Source organism: Oreochromis aureus, linkage group 23 (genome assembly GCF_013358895.1).
Source record: "Oreochromis aureus strain Israel breed Guangdong linkage group 23, ZZ_aureus, whole genome shotgun sequence".
Lineage (NCBI taxonomy): Eukaryota > Metazoa > Chordata > Actinopteri > Cichliformes > Cichlidae > Oreochromis > Oreochromis aureus.
In genome coordinates, this window is record NC_052963.1 from 37,307,432 (window position 1) to 37,334,184 (window position 26,753).

The 26,753-nt window shown below is 40.8% G+C and overlaps 1 protein-coding gene across 4 annotated transcripts; it reads left to right on the top strand.

The window, feature by feature from the left end:
• Positions 1–6,177: 6,177 nt before the first annotated feature.
• On the top strand, positions 6,178–25,088 carry cpeb2 (cytoplasmic polyadenylation element binding protein 2). Of its 4 annotated transcripts, XM_031753752.2 has the most exons (11): positions 6,178–7,602; positions 9,331–9,600; positions 13,772–13,862; positions 15,383–15,433; positions 16,424–16,447; positions 18,309–18,482; positions 18,579–18,668; positions 18,863–18,981; positions 19,291–19,405; positions 19,613–19,794; positions 21,373–25,088. In XM_031753752.2, exons 1-11 carry the CDS (start codon positions 6,655–6,657, stop codon positions 21,598–21,600), a joined length of 2,292 nt encoding a protein of 763 aa, XP_031609612.1. In that variant the 5' UTR covers positions 6,178–6,654; the 3' UTR covers positions 21,601–25,088. The 4 variants fall into 4 exon arrangements, with proteins under 4 accessions (XP_031609612.1, XP_031609613.1, XP_031609614.1 ...); XM_031753753.2 differs by lacking the exon at positions 16,424–16,447; XM_031753754.2 differs by lacking the exon at positions 15,383–15,433.
• Positions 25,089–26,753: the final 1,665 nt, after the last annotated feature.

Consider the following 26,753-nt stretch of genomic DNA (forward strand, 5'->3'; position numbering starts at 1 on the left):
CTAGCAGGAGAACCAGTTTAACGATACATAACTAACTACTTCCACATATTCAGTTTTTAATCTGGAAATTTTGTCCCAGAATTTTTAATGTGAGAGTGGAATTTATTTTTTCCAATTTAAAAATAAAGTATTTTTACTATTTTGCTCCCTTATTTATTTATAATTAGTTTGTTTCGAATTTGTTGTTTATTATTGTTTTAGTTTGCATTTCTAAACAAACTATTATTTATTTTACATAAGGTTTGATTTATTTTCTTCTTTTTCCTTGTTTCCTATTACTGTTATTGGTAACCAACCTTTCATTTCCTTCACACTTGTCTCCAAAGTGTGACACACAGATAAATTAATTTCGATTATTTTTCTTAGTAAAAGCTTAGAACAAATATATTTTTAAATGATAATGAATGTAATTTATCTGGACATGAGAACATCAGATGTTAATGGCAAACAGGAGCACTAAACCTAACATGCGCAGTATTGTCTTTTATTTTCTTTCAGATGAGGTTTCACAAAATAAAAATGATGATCTTGTTATTTCAGTGACAAATACTACACCTGCTTTCTCTCCCCAAGACATCTGTAGCCCTGAGGCACCTGGCACTGATGACCCTTGACCCCCAGCTGTAGCTCTGTTCTGGTGACATCTGAGATGCTGGTTTACAATCTATGGAACACACATGCAGATGTACACGCAGACTGACACACACCTAATTGCATTACCTGCAATAATGCATTACAATGACAAACAGGTGCTTTCAGAAAGCACACACTGTGTGCGTGTGTGTGTGTGTGTGTGTGTGTGTGTGTGTGTGTGTGTGTGTGTGTGTGTGTGTGTGTGTGTGTGTGTGTGTGGTTAGGCGGGTACCCTCTTTGTTTCTCTTTTAAACATCATTAAAGGCATCCCCATATGTCTGAGACCCCTGTTGAGGCCTGACATTAGCGTCTGTGTCCATCCTATTCATGTATTTGTGTGCAAATAAACGGTGGATGGAAAGCAGAAGGCTGAAGGATGTTATCTAGTCATGCTAATGTTTGCTGTTACAACAAAGCTCTGGCTTCTGTGCAACAAGCCAAGGAAATCTACCCTGACATTAAGATAACTGCATCTCTCTCTCTCACACACACACACACATAAGACAGATGTGATGTGGACATGATCACTAGAGAGCACTCATGGGAATATTGGGAATAGGATTAGTGACAAGAGCCAGGAGAGTCTTAAGACAAAGAAAACAGAATGGGGTTGATCAAATATGATGAAAGCTTTCATAATTTGAGGTTTTGAAGTTTGCTATATTGCTGCAAGGTCATATACAGCCTAATCTGGTGATAACACCCTGTCACACTTCTAATACGTTTATAGCATGACAGATGTGCATGCTCTTTCTCCGGCCTTGGAGAAACCAGCCACCTAATCAGTGTGGCAAGCCTTCTGCAGTGGGTCATAAAATGCAAATATATGCCGTTCATAATACTGCCCTCATTCATCTCAGAGAATAGTACCAATCATAGATGGAGGGCCGTTTTTGATTGATTCTGAAGAAACAGTGGCTACAAGTAGGTGTGACCACTCTTGAGAAACCCCTGCTTGGATACAAGATAAGCTTATCAAGGCATCTGTTATCACGCTGTATGTCAGTTTGTTTGTGAGTTTGTGATCTAACATGGATGTAACATCGTTACCAACACTTCTAACTGGGTGTTTGTGTTTGTCTGTGTCCACGCATGTGTGTGTGACTAAGATAACTGTTTGCAGAAGCTTTATCAGTCAGCAAACACAAAGAGCTATTCAGTGCCCAGAGAGTCACAACAAAGGGACAATTTAGCTCAACAAAGAAACCTCCATCCTGGAGGCCATGCCGGGTGCAAATTGGAACGAAAGCCCTCCCATGTGCTGGTATTATAAATTTAGGATAGGATGCAAAATTGGAAGCATAGGTACAACAAGACAGTGTGCTCAATTTCTCTGTTAAACAAAACAAATGTCAAAATAAAGCATCAGTTTGCCATAATTTTATTTTTTCCCTGTTTAAACAGTGTGATATCCAGCTGTACATACGCTTATAGTACTTACTCATATTTAGAGATATCAGCTGACACATTGCTTGGGAATGTCCTGAAGTGTGTAACACAACAACAGGTGAAAAGGTCCAGTTTGGTGACTAGAACTGGCTGAAGTGGTAGTTAGGATTGACGCAGGATCTGTTGCAAAGTGAATGCTTTACTGCTCTGTTGTGGCAATTTACTGGTCCATCCACGTTCCTGACCTCACCTATGACCATGAGCTGTGAGTTGGGACCTAATGAATGATACTGCAAATAGAAGCAGCTGAAAGGTGTCTCTTCCAAGGTGTATTAAGACTTTCCCCTAGAGATAAGGTTCATTTTACTTGGGATGGATGGATATTTACGACAACCGCCTGTGCTAGTACACCAATCAATACAAGCGATCTCACTCCTTTATGCCTTAGATTAGCTCCAGAAACCAAAGATGTATTTTGTAACAGGCTGTAAATATATCATTTTCTGAATTGAAGTTGGGAATTTTAAAATGGTAGTCTGTGGAGAAGTGAAGCAGCTATATGAGGAACTGGAATGTGCTTCCAAGTTAGCTTCATTTTTAAGCCTTTTATTTTTCCATTTTAGAAGATCATTAAAATTTGCAAAAGAGACTGATTCAATTATATGGGTATTTGTTATGGGACTATCATATGGGGTTTTCTATAATCTGAGGCAGATTATCCAATGGATATTCTTGGCACAAACTCCGGGGCCCACACACAGTTGAGGGTCCTCCTTCTTTCAAACTGAATAATTCTTTCATTATGAAATCACATGTTATTAAAACAGTTTTTATTTTTTTATCATAAAGTAATTAATTAATTGGTAGAAAAAGTCCACGGTACACCCACTCTCTGTTAGTCTCTCCCAAACTCAGCTGGGTATCCAAATGAATGAACCGAATAGAGGCTGGGTTAGCAAATAAAAGAGGAAACAAAAAAGAGGACAGGGTGGTGACTCTGATCTGTCATTTTTATGGAAATTACCAACTGACAGTTGTTTTGTTCAACAAAATCTGAGAGAAAAGCTTGCAGTTCACATTAAAGTTTTTATGGAAATGTTCAGCAAGGTGACAAGCAAGTTAATTCAGAGGCTGTAGCAACAGCTCACAACTACAGTGGTTTACTCTATTATGAAAAAGCTTGGGAAGATGATTTACTATTTAATACAACTCTAAGTTCATGATATGGATATGCATGTAATGCAGTTCTTCTCAACAGATAACATTAAACTATCATTTAGATCTCTGAAAGCACACTTGATGGAAGTGGAAGGTTGACCAGCGGTTTTTTGAAATGCTTTTGTTGTTTATGGATTTTTGTTGGTGGTGTTAATAGTGTGTGTTAATGGTGTGTCCTGCACCTCAGGGCCACTACACCTTACACTTTAAAGCCCTTTCAGTGCACACATTGCCCTGAATCAAGCTACTGAGTATAATGCTAAGTTTTAGAAAGTTGTTCCAATGAAAACTGCCCATGTCTTTCATTTAGCAAGATTAAAGAGGGACTGACTCTAGGAAGGTAAATGGTTGTTTACTTTTTTGCCTTAAGTTAAATACTGTAAGCAAGAGAAACTATATTATGCTAATCTTTTTATATTTTGGTAATTAAACAAATATTATATATCTTAAAAACTGTATCCCCCCCTAAATTTAATATTAGCATTTATGTATCTGCAGATCAGACATGGACACATTTTGAAACTCCAGGTACCCACTGAAAAACAAAGGGTTGCTGGTGCCTCTGGCTAAGGAAACAGTTGCAGCCCTGAAAGTATAGTTGCGTGCATGGCATGCAAAAGGCATACATCCTGTATGCTGGGATGGGATTATAAGACCTGAATCACACACACTCGTGATTCTCAGAATACAATGTCATCACCGCTGATGAATGCATCCGTGAGATAGAATGAGCTGATCAGTGGCATCGGCCCAACCCTTCAAAACATACAGACTGAGAGAGAGTGAGAGCCCTGAGTCAAGCAGACTAATCAAGCACACAAAAGGAAATGCAGATTACCTGTTGCTATGACGACTGCAGCTGCAGTGTGACTGCCATCCTCTCTGACAGAGACCTAAATAGATCAAGCTTTATAAACATGGTGAAATTTGAGATTGCTTAGTGGGCCAGGTGCTTTCTAAAAACCTGCTTCAAATGAGCGTAGCTACTTTATTTCAGCCACATGATGCACCCTCATGATCAGATGACATACGCTTGCTTGTATTGATATCATTATGCTTATACTTGTTGGCTCGATGTTTCAACATACTCAGACAGTTCGATCTGAAAGTGAATGCAAATATGGAGAACTGTGTACAGTATTTGGACTGATGTGTCAAATTTTGTGTGTGGTGGGCCAGGTGAGAGTCACAGAAAAGAGCCCCACCCCCTTCCTCTCTCTAACACCAACCCTGCCTCCACCCCATCTACCAGGGTAACCCCCACCGTTTCATCCCCCCCGCCCACTCATCATCATCATCAGGCACAAGCAGCTGGCAGCCTGCCCCATTTAACTCCCTGCTGCACTTACTGGGCTTGGCTAATCACTGGTGCTCAGCTCCAACTGTGGCCACCACACCTGCCCCCTCACTGGTGGGATTGTCCCATCTGGGACCTTATCATAGGGAATTTCCGGGGGGTTGGTGGGGCGTCTTCTCTCTGCTGCTTTATGCCCAAAAGACATAGGTGCAGTGAGTAGGGGGAGGAAAAATAAGACATCAGCGATAAGGGTCAAGTGCTTTCAGTGATCACTTTCAGTCTAACTTTAAGTTCAGATTGACTGTAAAACAAAAAAACCCCACACAGTTCTTTGTACTGGCACTGAACAGTAGCACGATTGTAGTGATTCACTCTCCAGTATACACACATACCAGTGACTGTAATAGTTAAATATATATAACGCTTTATCCAAGAATATTCATCAAGTTCTTGATAAAATTATGGAATTGGCAGCACCGTTTTCAAGCAATAAGCTATGTGTCATTTGTGTAGAGATGAGTTATCATCATTAGCAGGGACCAGATGGTAGGTCCATCATGCACATTGCTTTGCTACTCTGGTATTTGTCTGCCTCGTTAAAAACCGCCTTCAAACAGAGATGCCGCGATGATTTATTCTCTTTCAAAAAAGTGAAATTATTCATCCATATTTGTGCTAACACAGAAAATGCAGTGGAGTAACACACTTAAACTGGGCTTTCTGTCAAAATAAGAACGGATTTTTTTTTTTCATTTGTATCTCTCCAATTCCCTTGTTTTGTATTTTAAAATTAATTAAAGGCATCTACCACTCAGCTGCTGAGGGAAGAGACCATCTAAAACATGTAGTTTCTGCTTTGTGTCCTAAAACACAGTCAGTTGGTGGCATACCCGGGATGCGCTCTCTCACTCGCTTCAAAAAAGAAAAAGATTAACTAGTAGCCACAGAGAGCTGCTGGTGGTGGCAGATCATATGTTGGGGTTACTTGTCAGCTTTGAGTTCAGTGCAGGCGAAGAAGATTCATCTCCCCTGACACGCGCTGACATAGAAAACTATATTTAGCTTGCCGGCGTACATGCGTAAAGTGACGCTGGCGCAGACGCACGCACGACGGTTGTGGACTGAATACTGATAGGCACGGGCGGATGAAAACTGTACAATATGTACCCTGGAAATGCTTGAGCTTTTTTCAAAGCATTTTTGGGGAGACATGCAGAATAGAGAGGCAAAGTGGCGTTAACATCCAGTCCAATAAGAGTGTGTAATGTATCCTGGCTGGGCGTTTGAATGTTACTTTTGCTTAAATAAAATATTTCAAATTAACACCATGTATTGTGAAATATAAATATGAAAGGGTTACTGGCTCTTTAATATTCGACGATGAATAGGCTAAGAGACTAGTAGTTTGCATGTAGTTTGCAAGTGACCCTATAGCAATTGCTATAGAGTCACTTCGCTACATGGTCATACAAATTGGTCACGCGGCAGTATTAGTCATAAAATTATTGGTCGTAATTAGGCCCACAGTCAGCCTACAGTGGCCTTTTTTTGCTGAGGGTTTTAGGCCTACTGCACTTTATGAATAATGAAAAAGTGACGTAAACAATGCGGTCCTCTTTGCAGCTCGGGCTCGAGGCGGGCGCACAGGCGTGATGCGGTCGTGACGTCGACTGAGTCGGGGATCTTTAATCCTCTGCCGCAGCAGCACAGCCGGTAACCAGAGGAGGGGGCAGAACGGTCGGACAGGAATGGACCGTACAGGCTAGGCTAGTGTACAAGGCCGAAAAAGCTCGGTCTTTAGTCAGAAGATAATATCACCGAGTGAAACAGAGATTAGGCATCGAGCGAGCCGACTATTTGCACAGGCCAGACCCCCTCCTCTCAGCGCTGTAGCCTACAGCCTTTTCACACACACTCTTTGAATAGACCTCATTTAGGAACGCTGGTTAAATATATTCTCGTCGGCATTTCTTGCCTTATTTAAACGTCGAATTTAGTATTTTACATCGGCGGACGGATACTACGCCTTGTCCTACCGGTTTTCCTCCCCCGTTTCGCCTTTCAGCAGCGTCGCCTCGTCCCTGCTGTTTCTGTCAGCTGCTGCGCATCAGCAAAATATGCAGGATGAGCCTGTGGGGGTGACAACCACACAGTTACCCCCGTCAACCACGGAAACGGACCGCAGCAGCAGCAGCCCGGTCAGCAAACCCGGAAAGCAGCCGAACCAAACCGACAGGCACGACGCCGGCCAGCTGAGCTCGTTCACGCCGGATTATAACCACGTAGAGCAGAAGATAGCTTTCCCTGATCATTTCTGCCCGACGCAGTCTATCTGTGACCTTCAGCACAGCAGAAAAATACATCAGCAGTTAGGTCAGCACACTGAGTTCAGCCCCACAGAGCCGACCCCACCCCAGGGACGTTTCAGTCACCTGCCGCAGAGGCAGCACTTCTCCAAGTCCGACCCCAGCGCCGCTGACCCCCGCGGCTCTCCAGTGGAAGAGGCTGAAGCTGATGCCGCGTCGCCATCGCCCACTTCCGTAAACCTAAACAAGATCCAAATGGACTCCCCTATCGCCCACCATATAAATAACGGCAATGGCAGCAGCAGCAGCACCGGCAACATGTTGTCCGGAGGTCTCGGCGCCGCGTTCCCGAACCTCCCCACCCAGGAGATGCAGAGCGCCAGTGCGGGTTCGTCTTCACCTTCCCTCCCTGGGTTCGGCACCCCATGGTCCGTTCAGACCAGCTCATCTCCCCCGCCCGCACCCAACTCCATCAACCCCATCCACGCGAACGCCATTAACCATATGCCCAACGCGGACTCTGACAACAGCTTCTACCCAGGTATCCCCTCCTCCATCAACCCGGCCTTCTTCCAGAGTTTTTCGCCGGTGTCAGCTAATCCGTGCGCCGGGATTAACGTGCAGGGCTTCAGCGGTCCTTTCTCACCCCAGATAAACGTCCCTCAGCAGCCGCAAAGTCGCAGGTCACCCGTTAGCCCCCAGATGCATCCCCAGCAGGGCGCCTTCCTGCAGCAGAGGAACAACTACAACCAACATCAGGTGAGCTGCTGGAGAACAGGAATCACAAGAATGTGGCATGGCCGGGTCTCCTATTCCGATTAATGTCACTATCACGAGCAAATGTATATATTAAGACTCTCCAAATCTGTAGCCAATCCATGTAGTGTAGCCAGTCCATTAGGTCTATAGTTTTGTGAAAGCTGACTCTAGCATGTCCTTAGGTTGGGGATGTCTTGTCACACTATAGATATAAAGCCTTTATAGATTTATGTATGTATGTGAATTCATGTATAATCTTCACATTGAAGAATAAACTATTTTTATCTTGATGCATAATGACAAATGCATAATGCATTATGCAAGGGCTCAAGTCACTACTCTTTAGGCAAAGAGAGGGAGGGGTGAACAGGGTTACAAGGGAGCATCACTGAATCTAGCTGTTGTTCTCTCCTGGAAGCTGGCTGTGGGATGTGGTCACATGGCACAGGACCATCCCTGCCTTGTGGTGCACTCAGTGGGAATACAAAGGCTTGCAGGGTTTGGTGTCGTAAATGGGTGCTTATATTTGGGTGAAATGGAAAAACGTCCAGTATCTTGGTGGTGTGATGGTTGTCGGTTGCAATGCCCCGAGGAAATGCAGCAACAGCAGAAGCTCACATGAGCAGTCCAGTCATGCAGCAGTTGGGGGTTTGTAGCCTTCAGCTTCAGGTTTCTCCGTAGTGCAATTTGCACATTGGGTGTGTGCATGGAAGTATGTATGTAACTGGGTGTGCCTGTAGTGCATGTGTGGTGTTCCTGTTTCACTAACCTTTAGCCCTTTGCTCCGAGTCCTATGTAAATATATTTTCATGAAACCAACACAGACAACCGCATAATGGTGATCCCCACCATTACGTGCAAGTTCAATTTTAAAGTGAAAAACATAAGAAAATGCAGCATCTTTTCTATTTTGTTAGTTGCTAAATGCACATTTTGTGAATGTTTTTTTTTGTATGTGAGGTTTGGTACATTCATTTCTAACAGGACTCTAAAACAGCCTCTTTTCATGTAAAAGTCCTTCTAGAAGCAAGTCTTGGTACGCGGCAGCCATCTTGAAATGCCTCTGGGTGCTTATTGGATCTTTTTTTTTGTTTGTTTGTTTTTTGGAAGCTTCATCTAAACTAACTTTAATTTCGGTGGCAACCAGGACATGGATTTCGCAGCAATAGCTTTAAAAAGAGCATTCTTTCAACTTTGCTCATAGATTTTTCCATTTCCCTTTCATAGAGTGCTGAGTCTCTCTCTTATGATTCTGCTTAAAAGCACTTCTGTTATCCTTTATTTTTAGATTATAAACTCTGTTCCTCAAATACAGCACTATTAGAACATGGACGTTGGCAGTGAGTCCAAAGGTTTTCAGTTTACATTAAGCATTGAGTGCAGAAGAAACAGAAATGTGTTTCTCCTCTGTGTATGATTCACATGTGAGATTAAGCACAATGCAATCCAATGCATGATGCTTAAGAGGGGACCCAAGGTCCAGGTGGAGAGAGACTGTGTAAGTTACAGAGGTGGTGTTGCAGTGCACGAGATACTTAGTATTAGTCTTAAAGCCCTAAATCTTCTTATCCAGCCACCCGTTACAGGAGCAGATCAAGCTGTGGCTGTGAAAGGAAAGAAAGGCAAGATAGGATGAAATGGATGTCGTAAATACAAAAAATATTTGCGTATTATAGACATAAAACTGTCAGTTCTCTTTAACTCCATATTATCTTAATGTCTGCGCAGCCCATGGTGAAACCATCTCCCTGGGGTAGTCACCAAGGCAATGGCTGGGGCTCCGGGGGGATGTCCTGGGGCCGGGACCACCGCAGAGGGAGCGGCATGGGTGTACCTGGCTCAGTCAGTCACGTCTCACCCCTGAAGAAGCCCTTCTCAAGCAATGTCATCGCTCCTCCCAAGTTCCCACGCTCTGGCGGATCACTGGGGCCTAAGTCCTGGATAGAGGAGAACATGTTTCGCACAGACAGCAACAGCAACACCTTGTTGCCCCTGCAGGTATGTGTTTAGGGTTGGGACTGCATTGGCTGCTGTTGGTGGGTTTTGTAGAATAATTGGTTTGGTGTGTGTGGGGGGTAACAGAAGGGTTTTTGTTTGACAGTGTGAGAATCGGTGGGTTTAAAGGTGGGAAAGAGCTGGTGACAGAGGTTAAATCAATCACGCGAATTAGATGTTAGACAAATTAAACGATGAAGGTCTCTGAGGGGATAGTTTCACTTAACTTTACTTGATGAGGTATAAACTAAAAGGGGATAAGAATTCTTTCTATCAACAGAGAAACATAAGCAAGAGTTTTTAGATCTGAGGATCTGGGCTGGGCTGCTTTATTTTCAGGAAGTTAATGCCTTTTGCCACTAAAACTGCTCATTTGCCAAACTTTAAAAGGTCATATTCCAAGTTATGGTCTACCTAATGAAAGTATCAGAAATACAGTTGTTTACCTGCATAAAATATTCAGGGTTTTGCTATTATTCTGAAAGACATGTGTCTATACTATGGTCTTTATATGGCTAATGAAAAGTTAAAATTTCACTGATACTTGCAATCAAACTAATTAAAGTTAAGTTTTCCAGGTAACAAACTCACTCCTTCTTTTCTTTAAATACCTTCTTGAATAGACTTGTTGTGTAATACAAAAGGCCTCTCAATGAGCAAATGATATTTCTCCTAATGACCAAAAATGTGGGATTTTCTTTTGGGTAGGCATCTGTAGCCTGGCTTGGCAGACCTGACAGTAAACAAGAACAAGGTCGTGTGGAGCAAATGACATCAAAAGACTAAATGCATATTCCAAATGTTCTCTATACATGTCATATTATCACATCCATTCCCATATCTTCATCAGAAAATTGACACTAGAATATGCTGCCTATGTGTCTAATTTCTGAATATTATCATGTTTCTAACATTGAGATTTTTTTTGTGCACTTAAATGAACTGAGGGACTCTACGATCATTAGAACATCTACTTTCCCCTTTTAATGCTTCAGGGTCCAGATGGTCATCGTTTAGTCATATTTTAATCATATCGTTCTAATTTTCCTGCCAAAAACAAAATTCCCATTTGTTCACAAAATTGGATTAATCTTCGTCTCTTTCGTGTCGCGGATACAGTGTTTTTCCAGGCTCAGAATGGGCCTCTGTGGGATGACTAAGTACAGTGACTTACCTAATTTGACAAAATGTTCCTCTTTCTGACTATTTCCTAAACAAGTAGGTCTGTTGTGTGTGTTAGTAAATGGAATCCCAATTCACAAAACTGGTTTAAGAAGATTATTTTATTACAGTTACCTCCTGTGTAGGAAAAATGTTTTTTTACCAGAACTAAAAACACGAACTGATTTATAACCCCTGAAGACATTTATGTAGTGCCTTGTGCTCGGTTTATTTGTGTATATTATCTTTAATTAATGCATTGAATCCTCCTTCATAATGCAGAGTCATGCATTTAACTTTTAGAAGTTACACTCAGAATGTATTACTTTTGTACAACGCATAGCATTTAGCACATGCTTCAGAACCAAGGCTTGCAGCACAAATCAAGTGATGCCCCACATATCACTTTATATTCTTCTTAAAATTGAACCCAGACACTTGTGATCGTCATAGTAACACACCTCCCGTGCACACACTGAATTAAACCTTGCCTGGAGTTTCAAGTTAGCAGTCGAACTTACACAGAATACAGAAAAAAGCAAAGTAACCCGATGTGGAAGATTGTGAAGCCTAGATCTTTGCCAAGTGTAAAGAGAAGTCTACGTGTGCCGGGAGACTGGCTGCTATTTTCAAAGAACTTAATTTGCATTGTGATTTGATGTTTCGATTCTCGTGCCTGCAAAGAAATGGAGTCATAGTCAGGAAACACAGCCTCCAGAAAGTCTCCCCCTGGGATACAGGCACTTTGAACAGTGTTTTACTTGTATTACTGGGTTCTTAGGAACATTTATGAGGCAGTATTGTTCCCTGAAATTCCATGTTTAATATCATTCTTTGTCATAGTTTATCATTTCCAGTTCAGTTATAGGCTTCATGTAAGAGACATTTTATTGTTAAAAACTGCACAGCTTGGACACTCAAAAGTGCATCTGTTGATTAAAAGATTGAATGTGCCTTTAAGGACCTCAACACATAATTAATATTAAATCAAATCCACAAAACCTTTCAGATTATGAGTGACTTTGCCTGCTACTCCAGTCTCCTCTCGGGGTGTCTGCATAAATCAATTCTAAGATTAATGCGGCTATAGCCATGACTCATTCAGACCGATCTAATGATATCACCTTATTAATGGTGTCACCAAATGGCATGACTGTTGCTATGAGCTCAAATTATTAGTAGTATCAGTGCCAAGAAGTGCAGCGCTTCCTATTCCAGGAAACAGACGCGACTGCATGGATTGTTAATTTCCATAAACAGTGTCACTACTGGAATTTTTCAGATTCCAAGTCTTTTCCTTCCTTCCTCTCTGTTTAATGTTTGGCAGTCAGTGACAGACTGTATCTCTGCTGTGTCATGTTTTTAACATAACACAGAGGTAAACTGGGGACAAAAGGAACAGCACCTCTGCCTTCAGTTAGCCTTTAGTGGGGCTAGTCACTTGTGGCCTTTCTTAAAGAAACAACAAGTTTCCTGCAATTAACTCATGTGATCACCCTAAAATACTATGACGCTAAAGAAAAAAGATCATCCAGCCAACGTCAGGTTTCCCATTGCTCATTGTCACCCATTACATCAGTCTTCTTGTTAACACAGAACCCTCCAGAATCCTTGGCTTGTCATGAAAATTACTCAAGCTAAATGATCAACAGTAAACAGGTTGCTGTTTAGCACTTCAAAGAAAAAACCCTTGCACTATTCACTGTATTGATGTGATGACAGAAATATCACCAAGATTTCTCCAAGCCTGGAATATTTACATGGAAAAATCTGTACGGGAAAGGGATATTAAAAAAATTAAGCCAATTTAAATTAACTAGTGGGCCGCTTGGCAAGCAAAAGGTCCTGCTTCAATTCCAGCTGGAGACACATATCCCCTTTGGGGTTGCGTCCGCTAAGGCATCCAGTCTGAAATTTGGCCAACCATCCCTTTTGGCAAGGAAGCACGCAAAAGTCGCTGTCCTTCGTCTCTAAAGTTGGCAGTTTTATAACACATAAAGACCAGTGTGAACCTGTTAATCATTCTCATCATGCAGCAGTGAAACAAAGGGTTTGGTCAAAAAGTTCCAAAACTATTAAAAAGCAAAAAACACTCACGATTTAAAGTTGGCCCGTTCAGGATTGTCTCACTGTGAAGCTCTGCAGCGCTCAAGCACTCCTGCTTCATTTGGACCACTCCCCAGACTTCAGAGCGTTAAAGTGAACCTCTATCTCAAACTAATCTACGTTTTTACAACTACCTGAACGTTTTCACATGACAGTGCACTTTAGTACAATGCAGTGAAACTGTTTCGGGTTACACCAGCACAGTTGTCACTTATCATCAGCCGTCCTTGTGAAATTTGGCTTCCTGTGATTTTGTCCCCTTACCTGAAATGAAGTTCAAGTTGAAGCTTGACCATCACAAATGCAAGAAATTGAAGGGAATTGCAAAAGTTTTTTATGGTTGGAGCCCTGAAATTTTTTGATAGTATTTTGTATTTTGAGCAGTTACCGTGTGATCATTTCCTGAATTACTGTTGCTTACACAGAAGCGACATGCTGCTATTAACTATCATAGAGTTAGGACATTACCCTGTCATTGTGCTGTGTGTTATAAGGTAGACTTGGCACTGTGGCTAGAATAATAAGATGATCAACTTCACTGTTCTGCTGACAAACTCCCAACCTCCATCTCAGCTCTACGGTGAAATGCCGCTCCTGGTTTTAGTTTCCATTTTCTCTCTCTGTCTGCATCTTGGAAGCAGTCCAGAGAGCTTGGGGAATCCGTTGTGTAGGCTGCCTGTAAACTTACCTTCAGACTCCTGAAGTGAATAAATACGGAAAAAATGTTAATCCAAGCGTGAGGTGCATGTTAAGCCAAATACCCTGTGCTTCAAAGGTTTTATTATTCATAAGCCAAATCCCGAAGGTGTGTGAGAAACGTGAGGATTTATTCGTGCACTGTGACGTTTGTTTGTTTTGTCAAACTCTGGATGATTTTAAAAAAAAAATGTCACCTGTATTTTTTCAGGATCGCACCAGGATGTACGACAGTCTGAACATGCACTCCCTGGAGAGCTCTCTGATTGACATCATGCGAGCTGAGCAGGATCCGATGAAAGGTAAGCTGGCCTTTCCCTTTCAGTCTCAGTTCGTGGGGTCAGAGGGAGGCGATCGTGTTCGCGGAGGCAACCCGACATCGTGCAGAGAAGTGACAGGCCCATTGCTCCCAGAGCTGTGCTGTTTTTCCACACACCAGCTTATTTTCTCCCTGCTGAGAGCTTAACACTTGTGCCACCAGCTGCACATTTACATGACCTTCCAGCTCTGATCCTGTTCTTACTTAACCTGAGCAGCACACTGATCTGATTCAGAGCTGGAGGTCAGGAAAAAGAGAAACCATGGCGTTTTTCTTTACTAATATCAGAAAACATCTGTAACTGTCAAGCATGTGTATTTTATACTTAAAAATATATTAACGGATCTGTGTAACTGCTGAATTATTCCTCACTTCTTGGCAGGACCAAGCAGAGAATTTACCGTAGAGTGACACTGTCCTGGCCTCCTGTGCTCAGCTGCTGGACATCAGAGGAGCAGTGTCAAATAACAGCTCCTCCTGACGGCTGCTCGTAGCTCTTTTACAGCCGCACAGGCCAAAGACACTCTCACTTTAAAATATTACAAAGAAAAAAAAAATGTCACTGGTTAAAAAACAAACAGTTGAGGTTTGCAAACACGTATAAAATTTCCTGTGTGGATTTTCTCATTTGCAGTTGGCTAAGATTATTACTCAACCTGCGCCCTCCTTTCTTGGGCGAGTTTCTTGTTTTTCCTGCCGGAGCAGATGGAGAGGACACGGGCCAGTGTGCACAGCAAAGGGTGGGGGACTGGGGGGTCTACTCTAATTTTAGATGTGATCACACTTTCACACGCTGCATATGACAGCTAAGAGAGGAGATGAGAGGGAAGGGGGGGTTGCAGGGGTCCGCTCTGCCATTTATAGCACTGACATGGTTAACACAACACAGCATTCTGGCTAACGGCTCCAAATGTAGCTTCTCATAAGGCAACACATTTTAAATATATTTGTTATTATTTGTGACTTAATTTATCTGACATTTTTCACAATGAATGCTGCGATCTAGAATTTGATATTTGTGATTTTGGTGTCATTTATTAGTACGATTAAGAACCCACTGTAAAACTAAATATGATGGAAAATTGGGTTACTATAACAAGTGTTTTTTTCCTCAATCATTTCCAAAGCAGAATGTAAAAAAAGGGGAGAAATTGTCTTGTTCAGCTCAGAACTTGCTAGATCTTTGCATTAAAATGTATTTATTTATTTTTTTGATGGACATTGTTATCGCCTTAAATACAAAAAGTAATTCCACTGTAGTTTGGTCGGAAAGCTGAAAGAGTACGTGGTCATTTTGGGGGGAAAAAAAACATTTGCTCCTGTTTGTGCTCAACTTAGACATGTGACAAGACAGTCGTTTTTTCTGTGTATGTGTGTGCGTGCATTTTTGTGTGGTTATTCCCATGTACATGCATTGGCTTTGCCCTGTCTTCTCCATCTGCTCTATGTCTCATTCCTATTTGTGTGTGTTTTCTGTGTGTGTGTGTCTGTTTCTCACATCAGGCCGTGTGGGATGCCCTAACCCCGGGGCTGACGGCCTACTCATGCTCAATGGTAATTATCTCCTAGCACCATCCTCCTGTGTCTGCAGCTCTCATGATGCTCCCACCATTACTCTTTAGCCTCATTAGACACACTCACTGTGGTGCAATAAGGCCACGCAGTGTCACCTCTGCTGCATCTGCTGCAGAGATGAGAATATCTGACGGTACCCGTTAAATGGGTTCAGTTTTTTAACCAGCTGTTCTGTTTTGTTGGCATTAAAATGGCTATGTGGTATAACTGAAAATTTACTGTGCTCGTTTTGTGTAGTACTTGAATGACAAAGGTTGTTCCAGGTTGCCTCCAATTAAATTTTCTTTTGTTAATTAGAATAATTGTTGCCCTGAATAGTCCCTCTTTTTTGTTTTTTTTAGCTTCACATTTGGAAACACATCCAGTTGTCAAAAAAAATAAAACCGTGTTTTGTAACAGTATTAGCGAGACATAAATCGGGGTCAGACAACATTTGGGAGTAATTATGAGTGTTTTTAATAAGTTCTGGTCGTTGCCATTTCCTCCTGAGACTCAATAATCAGAAAATAATTTTTGTCCCCTTTTCAACGCCATCTATGCTGCTGTGTGTAATTACATTTCGTGTCCCTGCCAGAGCACATTTAGGGCTTTGGCCTTTAAACAGTTTTCCTTTTTCTGGTTTTTGATCACATTTAAAATCTTTTTGTGCAAAATAACAACATTTGTGTAAATGTCATTTTTAGGCTTCTGGACTTTCTGTGTATTACTTTCATCAAGTATATGACAGATGCAGCCCCTCAGGCTTCCTTGCCACAGCATTTAGGAAGTTTGGCGAAAATAATAATTTTTGTTTTGGGTTTCAGGAGGATTTAAGTCCTTTTTTAAAAGTATCTCAGTTTAGCTCATTAGTCGGTGACTTGAATAAAAGCTGGTTGGGTTGGATCAGCAGATTAAAGTCTACAGTTACAAATGCCCTCTGAGAAATGTTTCATAGCTGAAACTTGCACTCTTGTACTTTTCTACATGCAGCCAGGAGCTATGGGAGGCGTCGAGGTAAATTCAGCTTTCTCTAGCGTGTCTCTTTACTTGTGGCTTTTTCCTTGTGGCATGTGTTATTGCTTAAATAGATACCAAACTGAGGCCTTACGTCTGGACTGAGACTTCACTGTTTTCTGCTTTTAAATTCGGGAACTAAGAATTTTGCTCGTCAAATTTCTGATTGACTATTAAAAAAAATATACAAAAAAATGTGTTGTTTTAGTATCCAGACATACATTAAGTTGAGGGTTTCATGTTTGGTGGTGTTTACAGCCTCTGCTCTATGGAAACCCAAAGTATAAATAAAATAAGTTAGCATGTAGCACTTTGTATAGGTTTTTGACTGTGTGCTTAAAATGAGGTCTGTGTTTTACACAAACTTTAGACATTTTCACGTTTTCTTCCCCACTTTTGAATTTTGAAACTGTATCTCAAGTTTTGGTAGCAAACAAAGGAGGTTAGTGATAGTGAGGCTGAAGTCATGCTGCAAGGGTGCAGCTTATTTATACCTCAAAATATGTGTTTTTACTTCTGCCAAATGTATCCACGCTTAAAAAAACTGTGAAAATGGATTGAATTTGTGAAGATTACCTTGAAATCACTCAGCACCTATAACGAGGAGCCGCACAAACCTTTAAAGAGATCCTTTATTTCCCACAGAGCTTATTTCTGCAGAAATCCAAAACCCTGTAGAAACATCCCATTGGCTTCTAAAAATAATAAATTATTAAAATATACTAATCTTCTAAAATATTATTATATCATTCATGTTCATAATAACAATGATTTTATTCCAAAATCCCTGACACTGTTGGTTTGAGAAGTTCTGTTATGGACCTCCGAGCTCAGTATTTTAGCCATCTCCATCTTGGTGTTTCTGAACCAGATGTGCTCGACTGTGAAATGGCAAGCTAACAAGGTAACGACTTGTCAATGATGAATCGTTATCCTGAATAATCAATATGTAATTTACGATAAGGTCTTGATATTTTCTTCAGTATGATCTAAAACTAGCAGCTGAGCCTATAAATCCTCCAGGAAAGTGTTCTACTGAGACCACAAATAAAGGGAAGTGAGGTTTTTATTTTCGTTTTTTTTGCAACCACGAGTCACCCCCTGGTGGCTCATAAAAAGAATCCACATTTAAGCCTTCTGTGATGGCTTCACTTTTTAGGCTCGTAAGCTGCGTTCGTCCTTCTTATGCTCTGACAGAAGCAGCTGCTAGTTGAATCAGATTGATTTGATTGCTTACCTTTGCTGGCTAAAGACTTTGGTCCAATAATTCACATTTTATCTAATATAATGCAAAGAATGTGATAAAGAAATCAAACCTCTGGTTATGAAAAAATGGATGATTTAATAATAAGTTTAGCTTATTTTTTAATATTCCCCTCATTTCATTTATATTTGCTATATAATGAATAACTTAATTCATTATTTATTCTTTTAAAATAACTTGTGTTGTCTGGTATATATTTGAACACTTTGGGACTCCATAGTGCTTAGCCATTATGTTAACAGCTTCGCTCCACTCGGCCTGCCTTTCCACACACGCTTTATCTGCCACGCTGCTCAGAGTGGAGCACACATGATTGCGTGTCCCAGTCTCAGATGTGTAAAAAACAAATTGTACGTAATCCTCACTTTAAGCTGGTGCTTGGCCTCACATCCACTCAGCAATAAAAGCAGAAACATTATTTTATAGAAAGCCTCTCATCTCAGTATGTCCCTGTCATAGCAGAGATGTAACATTGCCTCAAGGAGAGGAAAATTGTGACTGGGATTGGAAACATGTTTGTGAGGGTTTCTGCTTGTGAATGTTTAATAGCATGCTTGACATTTGCTGTAGCCTTGCCTGCCTTTTTTTGTCCACCAGGCCGCTCCTCTCTCTTCCCTATTGATGACAATCTCCTTGATGATGGCCATGGCAACCAGGGTGTCCCAGGAGTCCTTGGCTCTCCCAACTGTTACCCTCACCAAAACGGGGAACGCATCGAGCGTTTTTCTCGTAAGGTGTTTGTGGGAGGTTTGCCTCCTGACATAGACGAAGGTGAGTAAAGAAATTATTTCATGATTGTGTTGCACTGCCAGCCAATCAAAAATTCTATGATTTATCTCCCTATTGTCACATGTCAAATTCCCTTAGATGAAATAACCTCAAGCTTCCGCCGCTTTGGTCACCTTGTGGTGGACTGGCCACACAAAGCAGAGAGTAAATCCTACTTTCCGCCTAAAGGTATTAGCAGAAGCATCAAGCTCACTTATTTATGGCTGGTTACCAGTATTTACATTGAGCCTGCACGGTATTATGATATGATGCAAATAAGTGAATGTCATTTGAATAGTGACAAACCAAGGTGAGCACCTTTGTTATACCCTCTGTTGTTCTTGTATGCGTGTACACTGAAGCTTTTTATATACGTTCCCTAGGATATGCATTCCTGCTGTTCCAGGAAGAGAGCTCGGTGCAGGCTCTGATTGAAGCCTGTATGGAGGAGGATGGGAAACTTTACCTGTGTGTCTCCAGCCCAACCATCAAGGACAAACCTGTGAGATTTTCAAAGATAAATCTTTAAAAACTTAAAATAATTTAAATGATGGGTGTAGCTTTGGTGTCTGAATAGTGATGCCAACATGGAAGTACCTTAAAATGACTTCATTGTGTCTAACAGCCAGAGTGAGGGACTGATTTGATTGCAGACACGTGTTTAAAGCAGCAGAAAATAGAGCAATATCCATCTTTTAAATATACTCTGTGGCACAGCAGTACCAGCTGACTGTGAAAAGAAGCTACACGGCCACATTTTTCTTGTAGGGAGGGGGAAAGGTGATCTAATCTTGTTTGACTTTGACACCAGGTGCAAATTCGTCCTTGGAACCTGAGCGACAGCGATTTTGTGATGGATGGATCTCAGCCTCTCGATCCCCGCAAGACCATCTTTGTGGGCGGCGTCCCTCGCCCTCTGAGAGCAAGTAAATATACCCAACTTGTTTCTCTACAACTAGTATTGCATCTCAATAGAGATGAATTCAAGCTATGCGTGTAAGGGGTTTAGCATGATAACTTGGACTAAAAATTAGCTTCTGGTAGCTTCTCTTCTGTTCTCAAATCCAAGTCTTGTATCTGTTTTTTCACATATTTAAATTCATCTTTTTGTCCTCTGTTCATTTCTTTACTAGTCGAGTTGGCCATGATTATGGATCGCCTCTATGGTGGAGTATGCTACGCAGGAATTGATACTGATCCAGAGCTCAAATACCCAAAGGGGGCAGGACGAGTGGCTTTCTCAAACCAACAGAGTTACATCGCTGCCATCAGCGCGAGATTTGTCCAGCTGCAGCATGGCGACATTGATAAGAGGGTATGACCATCCTCCTTTCATTAATATTTCCCCCGTCTTCAACTTTTTAGTGTATATCAGGGTTTCAGAATTTTTTGTAACTAAATGTAATACTTTTTGAAACCTCAAGAAAAGCAGCACATTACCAAATGAATGTGGTCATTTGGCTTATAGAAACCTCTGTGCTCAGTGTAGTGGTCAGTGAAGCACTTTGTTTCACTGTTCAGTGTTGCTGGTATTTTGCATCTGTCAATGCCAAACAGCTTTTTCTGCTATTGACTCTTGTTTCTTGTCATTTATTGGATTGGATGATTGAAAACTAAAGAAATAAGACATGTTGGCAATTTAAAAATGTGTTCGTTTAACAGAGGCCTCTGTAGCATGTGGAAACACCAACCCATTCTTCAATCAGCAATCATCCACTCGAATAAATGAAACCAGTCGAACTTCAGTAGATTAAGGTGTTTGGCATTGGCAGAGAAGATTTAGCAAGTTTTTCATGGGCACAACCCACATTCTCAACAATGCTGCCCCACCCTCAAATGCATGTTACTTAGAAATGTAGCACCGTTTAGGAGAAATAAACAGGTTTTCCCACTTTGTGAGATTTATTGCAAAGAAGCATTGTTACAATGTAGACATAATCAACCAAACTTTTTGAACTAAGTTTGGGAGTTCTTGCTCCCTAGAGTCTCCAACTGCTTCGTCACAGGGGATCATCTGATTCTTGGACTTCTCTAGCTTTAATGTTGCACATTTGTGGGTTGTGACAATGTATGCAAGAACATAAGATAACATACAAACCCATAAAGGAACAAAAGATGGTAAGATACTACAGTATAATACTAAATATTTTAATTATAAGCAATATCTCAAAATTTTACTAACGTTCACAAATAAAAATGCTTAGAGATATTTTATTATAGTAAATTAAACTTTTCAGACTTTAAGAATCAATAGGATTCATGGTATATGACACAGTTGTCATGGTGATGTGTAATTCATGCCATTCGTGCGTGCAAGTGTGTGTATATTTGCATCTTTTTGTGTGTTATCAGGGATGATCTGATATCGTTGTGTTGGTGTTGTTCCCAGATCATTATGAAAATGTTGTTCCAGGGTCAACATTGCAAGTGACCAATCAGAATGTTGTGACGTTATTCTTTTGCGCACCAAGCCATTCGTGCATTTATGAAATTCCAATGTTGCAAGGACAATATCAATTCTGCTTACCGTTTATTAAAGGGTTAGGGTTAGGGTCAGGGTCCGTTGATCGGCGGACAGAGGCGGTTTCTCGCAGCTTAAGTACAGTTTTTTGTTTTACGGCGGTTTTTCCCGAAGTCGCAAAACTATGACGTCACAACATTCTGATTGGTCACTTGCAATGTTGATCCTGGAACAACATTTTCATGATGATCTGGGAACAACACCAACACAACGATATCAGATCGTGCTGTTATCAGCATCCCTACAGAGAAGAAGAGCTTGTTGTTATGATAAGCAAACGCTTGTTAGGGCTGGTTAAATTAGGTTTCCTCTCTGCCTGTGTTTCATTAAGCTTGTGCCCTTCGTCACAGCTGACATTTGTCTAATGTGCAGGTGGAGGTGAAGCCCTATGTCCTGGATGATCAGCTCTGTGACGAGTGCCAGGGTGCTCGCTGTGGAGGGAAATTTGCTCCTTTTTTCTGTGCTAACGTCACCTGTCTTCAATACTACTGCGAGTTCTGTTGGGCTAACATCCACTCCCGTGCCGGACGGGAGTTTCACAAGCCTCTGGTTAAAGAAGGCGCCGACCGCCCTCGCCAGATTCACTTCCGCTGGAATTAGAGATTGCGACCCCCAATTTCATGGTAACACAGTTAGGGGAAAGGGAAATTAAACACTGGCTAACAGGAAAAAGAGCATCGCTCAGCCTCTCCTGCTTCCTAAGCTATCAGTATAATCAAGTACATAACACTATACAGTATATACTATATATCTATATATCTTTTGTAGCAGCCAAACACCACAAGCCTCAGTTTTTCACCAAAACCCCCCGCACATCTCAGGCTCTGACAACTCTACAACTCTTTTGTGGTACTTTCATCTTTTCTAAGAGGAGATTTAAAAAACAAAAAAAGAGATTGATTTTTGTAGCTTTTTTTATTATCATTATTTTTGTATGTGAGATTTAACGTAGATACGGGAATGTTTTTGCATGGGGGCAGCTTGTCTGTCTGTCTGTCTGCTGCTAGCCACCCCACGGTGCGTTCAGTGCACACTTGTTTCTGGGAAAACCTCGATTCTATAATGTTGACGCCTGCCCCGGGTCATTAACCAAAGGTAGAAAAAATATAGGAAGCTTAAAATTGACACGTTTTCTGCCACAAAGCAAACCGTTGTTTTTTTTAACTTTGCCATGGGCTCTTTCTTCTTGTTAGAGGGTTTATTGAAATTTAAAAAAAAGAAGACAATAGGGTTATTTTTGCGCTCATACTGACCCGTAGAGTGATACCTCAAAATACAAAATCTGCTTTTCTGCTAACTGTATTCAACATTTATACTGACCGAGCTATTTCAGAAGCTTTGCTGCTATATATACATATATATGAATAGATGTGTAGGTATTATATTTAATGCCATTTATAAACCTGAATCATGTAAAACGAAATGCAGTATGCACTCGAACACTTCTGGCCCCCATTGCCATAGAAAGATTTAAGAGTGCATATAATGACAATAGGCTTAGCTACACAAATAGCATGCTGGATATATGTGAGGAAAAAATAAACCACTGAAATAATAAATGCAGACAAGACGTAACAATTCTATAACGAGTAGCATGATCATCAAGTACAAATGCCTAAGAGGGAAAAAAAATCAGACTAAGATAAATGAGTTAAAAAAAACATATTTAAACTTGCATGCTTTGATGTTTCTCTGTTGTTTGATCTGTTTACATACTAACAATACAAAAAGTGATATTGGTTCTACTGTAGACTTAGTGGATGCCATCACGTTGTCACGTGGTGACTTGTATAGCAAAAAAAATAACAAAAAAATGCCATTGAGAAGCAGAGTGGTGTTCAGTGGTTTGTGTTTGTGTGTCGTCCATGTGCTGTGTGACTGTTGTTAGTGTAGACTGAGGCTCTAGTTTAGCTATCAACAGATTTCGTAGAGAAGAATGACTCCACCTTCACTCTTCCTATCCCATATCTTTGTGTGGTTCCAAAGGCTAATCTGGTGTAGCGTCACCACCAGATGCAAATGAAAGACTTTGTCAGTTTGGCGTGCTCCGTGTCACCCCGTCGCATTAATGAGCATTGTTCGAACACACTAAACTGCTTCTTTTGTAATGTAACAGTCAGGCTTTCATGCTGTGTGGCTGCAGCTCCATAAATCCAAGGAAACACTGGCCCAGTTACTGGAAGATGAAGCATCTCCACATCTCCTCACCACACTTGTCCACGATGAAGACAGTGACGCGTGGTCTTCTGGCGCGCTAAAGATGATCTTTTTCTTTTTATCGTTTGTTTAATTTCCTCCTCGACCCTTGAAAAACTCTTTAGGGACAATCTTTTTTGTGAGGACGGTCGCCCAGCCGTCTGTTTGGTACTGTACAAGTGTGTCGCTCTCGTGTTGTCGTGGTTTTAGTGTCTCATGCCCCTGTGTGTGTGCTCCTCGGTATCAGTGTTCAGGCGTCAACTGTGTACTGTTACAAAACCTTAATGGAACTGAGACTAGTTGAGTTGTGTAATTGAAATTGTTTGTGTGAACAATTTACTCATCACTGGCCCTTCAATATGTTTTTGGTTTTTTTTAAATATTATATACATTATGCACTACTTTTCTGTATCCCTGCTCGTTTTCCGTCTCCTTCACCCCTTCTGTTTAGAAGCGAATTCTGAAAGTTTTCACCTATTTTTAGGTAGAATTTATCATATTTTTTCCCCATAATGACTTATTTAAGGTGTAGCATGGAGCAGTGGTCTTAAGTTAGATATGTTTTGTGTGAGTAGAGCAAAAAGCAGATGTTTTCTAATATATTCTAAAATGGTCCGGGTGTTGCGAGGAGCGGGAGTCGGAAAGGCATCACGGCCTGCAACCTGATGGGAGGTGAAAGCTAAAGACCGGGCTCCCGCTCTGGCCCCTCTTCCTCCTCGTGGCTTTGGTTCTCATGGCGTCTGATAATGTTTGAATATCGTCACCTGTAACACTTGACTCGTGCTGTTTTTGTGAGCTTCTATTTTCTATGTTAAACACTGTTACTTGGTTCTGTATGTGTCCTTGCTTTTGTAAAAATCATATTTATTTCACTATTTTTGTAGACGAAAAAATGAGTTGATTTTGATTGTATTTTTCTATTTAAATAGGACTGATATTTCGATTTATTTACCCCTAATTATGTCCAAAAGTTTTGGTTGACAAAGAATCACATCATTAGTAACATCAAAGTTTTTGATATACAGCTGATTCTTATTTTGATACACATGACACGTTTGATTTAATGGAAGGAAACATGAAGGTTTTATTATATTCTGGGAAGACACTTGAGATTCTCCCCTGTTGCATCGAGGCCCCAGCTGCCTGTCCTCGTAGATGCTCTGAAACTTGAATATAACACATTTTGAAAGGCTGACTAACCTCGAATCTGTGTTGTGATGTGCAATACTGTTTCTAATGTTTGTATAAAAGTAAGAACTACAGTGTAAACCTTTTTAATGCAGATTTATTTTTTTCATTGCATATTTTGCAAATTTCTGATCCACAGTGTCATTTTTTACTGTCAGAAAAAGATACCCCGTTTTTTCATTGCAAGTATTTTTAAATCCAGATATCTTTGTACTGATGTAAATGATTGTAGTTATTTTGGATAGTGTTTTGCTAACAAAAGGAGAGACTTTTTCATGCATATTTCTATTTCTTTTCATCTTGTTTTTTCCCACATTTTATTTCATTTGATAGTAGCAGGTTCTTGGAATAATTTTTCATATTTAAATGTCATTGGTATTATTTTGTATTTTTATGTGAAAAACACTATATATAATTTAAAGATGCTAATTGCTAAAATATTATTTTGAGTTTAATTATTTTTAAAGCTAAATATTTGTAATTTTATTGTTAAAGTGACTAATTTCTAAATCAGAGTTTGTGTGTATAGCTTCACAAAAATCGTTTATGAGATGTTTGGATTGTAATTATTACTGAATGGTTCTTTGATATGCAAAATGAATATCATGTTTATTTTTATTTTTGTTTTTGTATTTAAATGGGGTGTTGATTACAATCTCTTTTTCTTTCTTTCACTTCCTGAATAAAGACCCATTCTGTTTGGACATGATTTTGCTGGATATCTGGCTCTTGCAGACACCTTTTATACTTTAACTGGTTCAAACACATAATGACATGTAGTATCCAGTGTGTTGTTGCAAGTGGATAGACAATAGTTAGAGATTAAAGGTTAAAAAGCAATCATATCCAACAACTGAAATATTAGCCATTTTAGCTTGTCGTGCTAGCAGATTAACATTTGCTAATTAGCAAAAACACTTACTATATTGAAGTTGGATTTTATCACCACAGTGTCGCCTCTTTGTTAACTTTAGGTTGAAAGTCTTATTTTTAGCATTTTAGTGTTTTGTTTCGTTTGGGTTTTTTGGGGGGAGAGGTGGCTGAGAGGGTGGAATGCTAAGTCATTACCGAATGTTTAGCTTTGCTAGCATGGTATATCTATTGACAATGAGGCCTGCTAATTCCTATTAATAAATAGTTTCACTTACTAAATCTGGAGCAAAGACATCTTAGAAAGGGTCTAAGTACAGTTACAGACAAAGCAAGTGAACAGTTATGTTTTCTGTTCAGCAAAGGAGATGAAGAAGGTACAACAAATAGTATGGGATATCACACCCCTGTGTGTTCTGGCTGAAGACCTCTATATTCATGCCTTTAAGGCAGATGACCTGCAAAGACATATGCAATGACAGGGTGTATATGTGTGGCCCTGCCTACACATAGACCCCCTGTCATCAGTCATTCCTCACTTTGGCATGGCGATGAGCAGCTATCAAACTCCTTCAGGGAACCGAAGTTATAGGCATAACTGTTGGTCTCCTTTCAGCCGATTAACTTGGTGCAACACATATAGCATGGGACATATATACATGGAATCGGACCGGTACCACATGGTAGAGCCAGCAGAAAGCACAGAATGAGCCACTGAATGGGCTGTAACGTCCCAACAATAAAACCAAACAAAAGTGTGTGGTGATGATCAGCTAGCTGCAGTACAAATAGCACACTCACAGGGAACCCTTTAAAAAGCGCCCATGAGGTTGCCATTCCACTGGTGGAATGTGTTCCTGCTCCCTGAGGCAAAGAAAGACATTTGGTGCCGTACACTAGGGAGATAGCTTCTATTAACAAGTGGGAGAGCCTTTGTTTAGACAGAGCTCTACTTCTAGCTGGATTAGCAAAACAGAAAGCAACTGGTCACATAAGCACACATCCTGAGCCCAGTCAATATAGGTATGTAGCGCAAACACACCAGACCCAGAGAATGCCACCTCAGAAGCTCAAATTGCATAAAGCTACAAGCTGCAGAAATAACCTTTGGTAAATATGTGCCATTTGGGTGCAATACAACCCTGAGACCCTCAGAAGAGAACTGTATGCATAAGGGACATACAAATAAGTCATGAAGGTGATCTGGTACCATATAGATAAAAATTTAATATAAGGTCACCCACTTGCTTTACACAAGCCAAAGCAAGAAGCAATGCAGTCTTGTATGAAAGAAACTTCATATCCACAGATCCAGTGGGTTCAAAATGGGCCCACAAAGGGCCTCCAGCACCAACACGAGGCAGTAAGTGTTGACCCTGAAGAAAAGAAGATCCCATAGCTGGAATCATCCCACAGGGTGCACCCTCCATTCCTTCACCAGGGAACAAGGGTGGCTCTTAGTGACAGAAAATGAGTGAGACAGCTTTAACAAGGGAAGG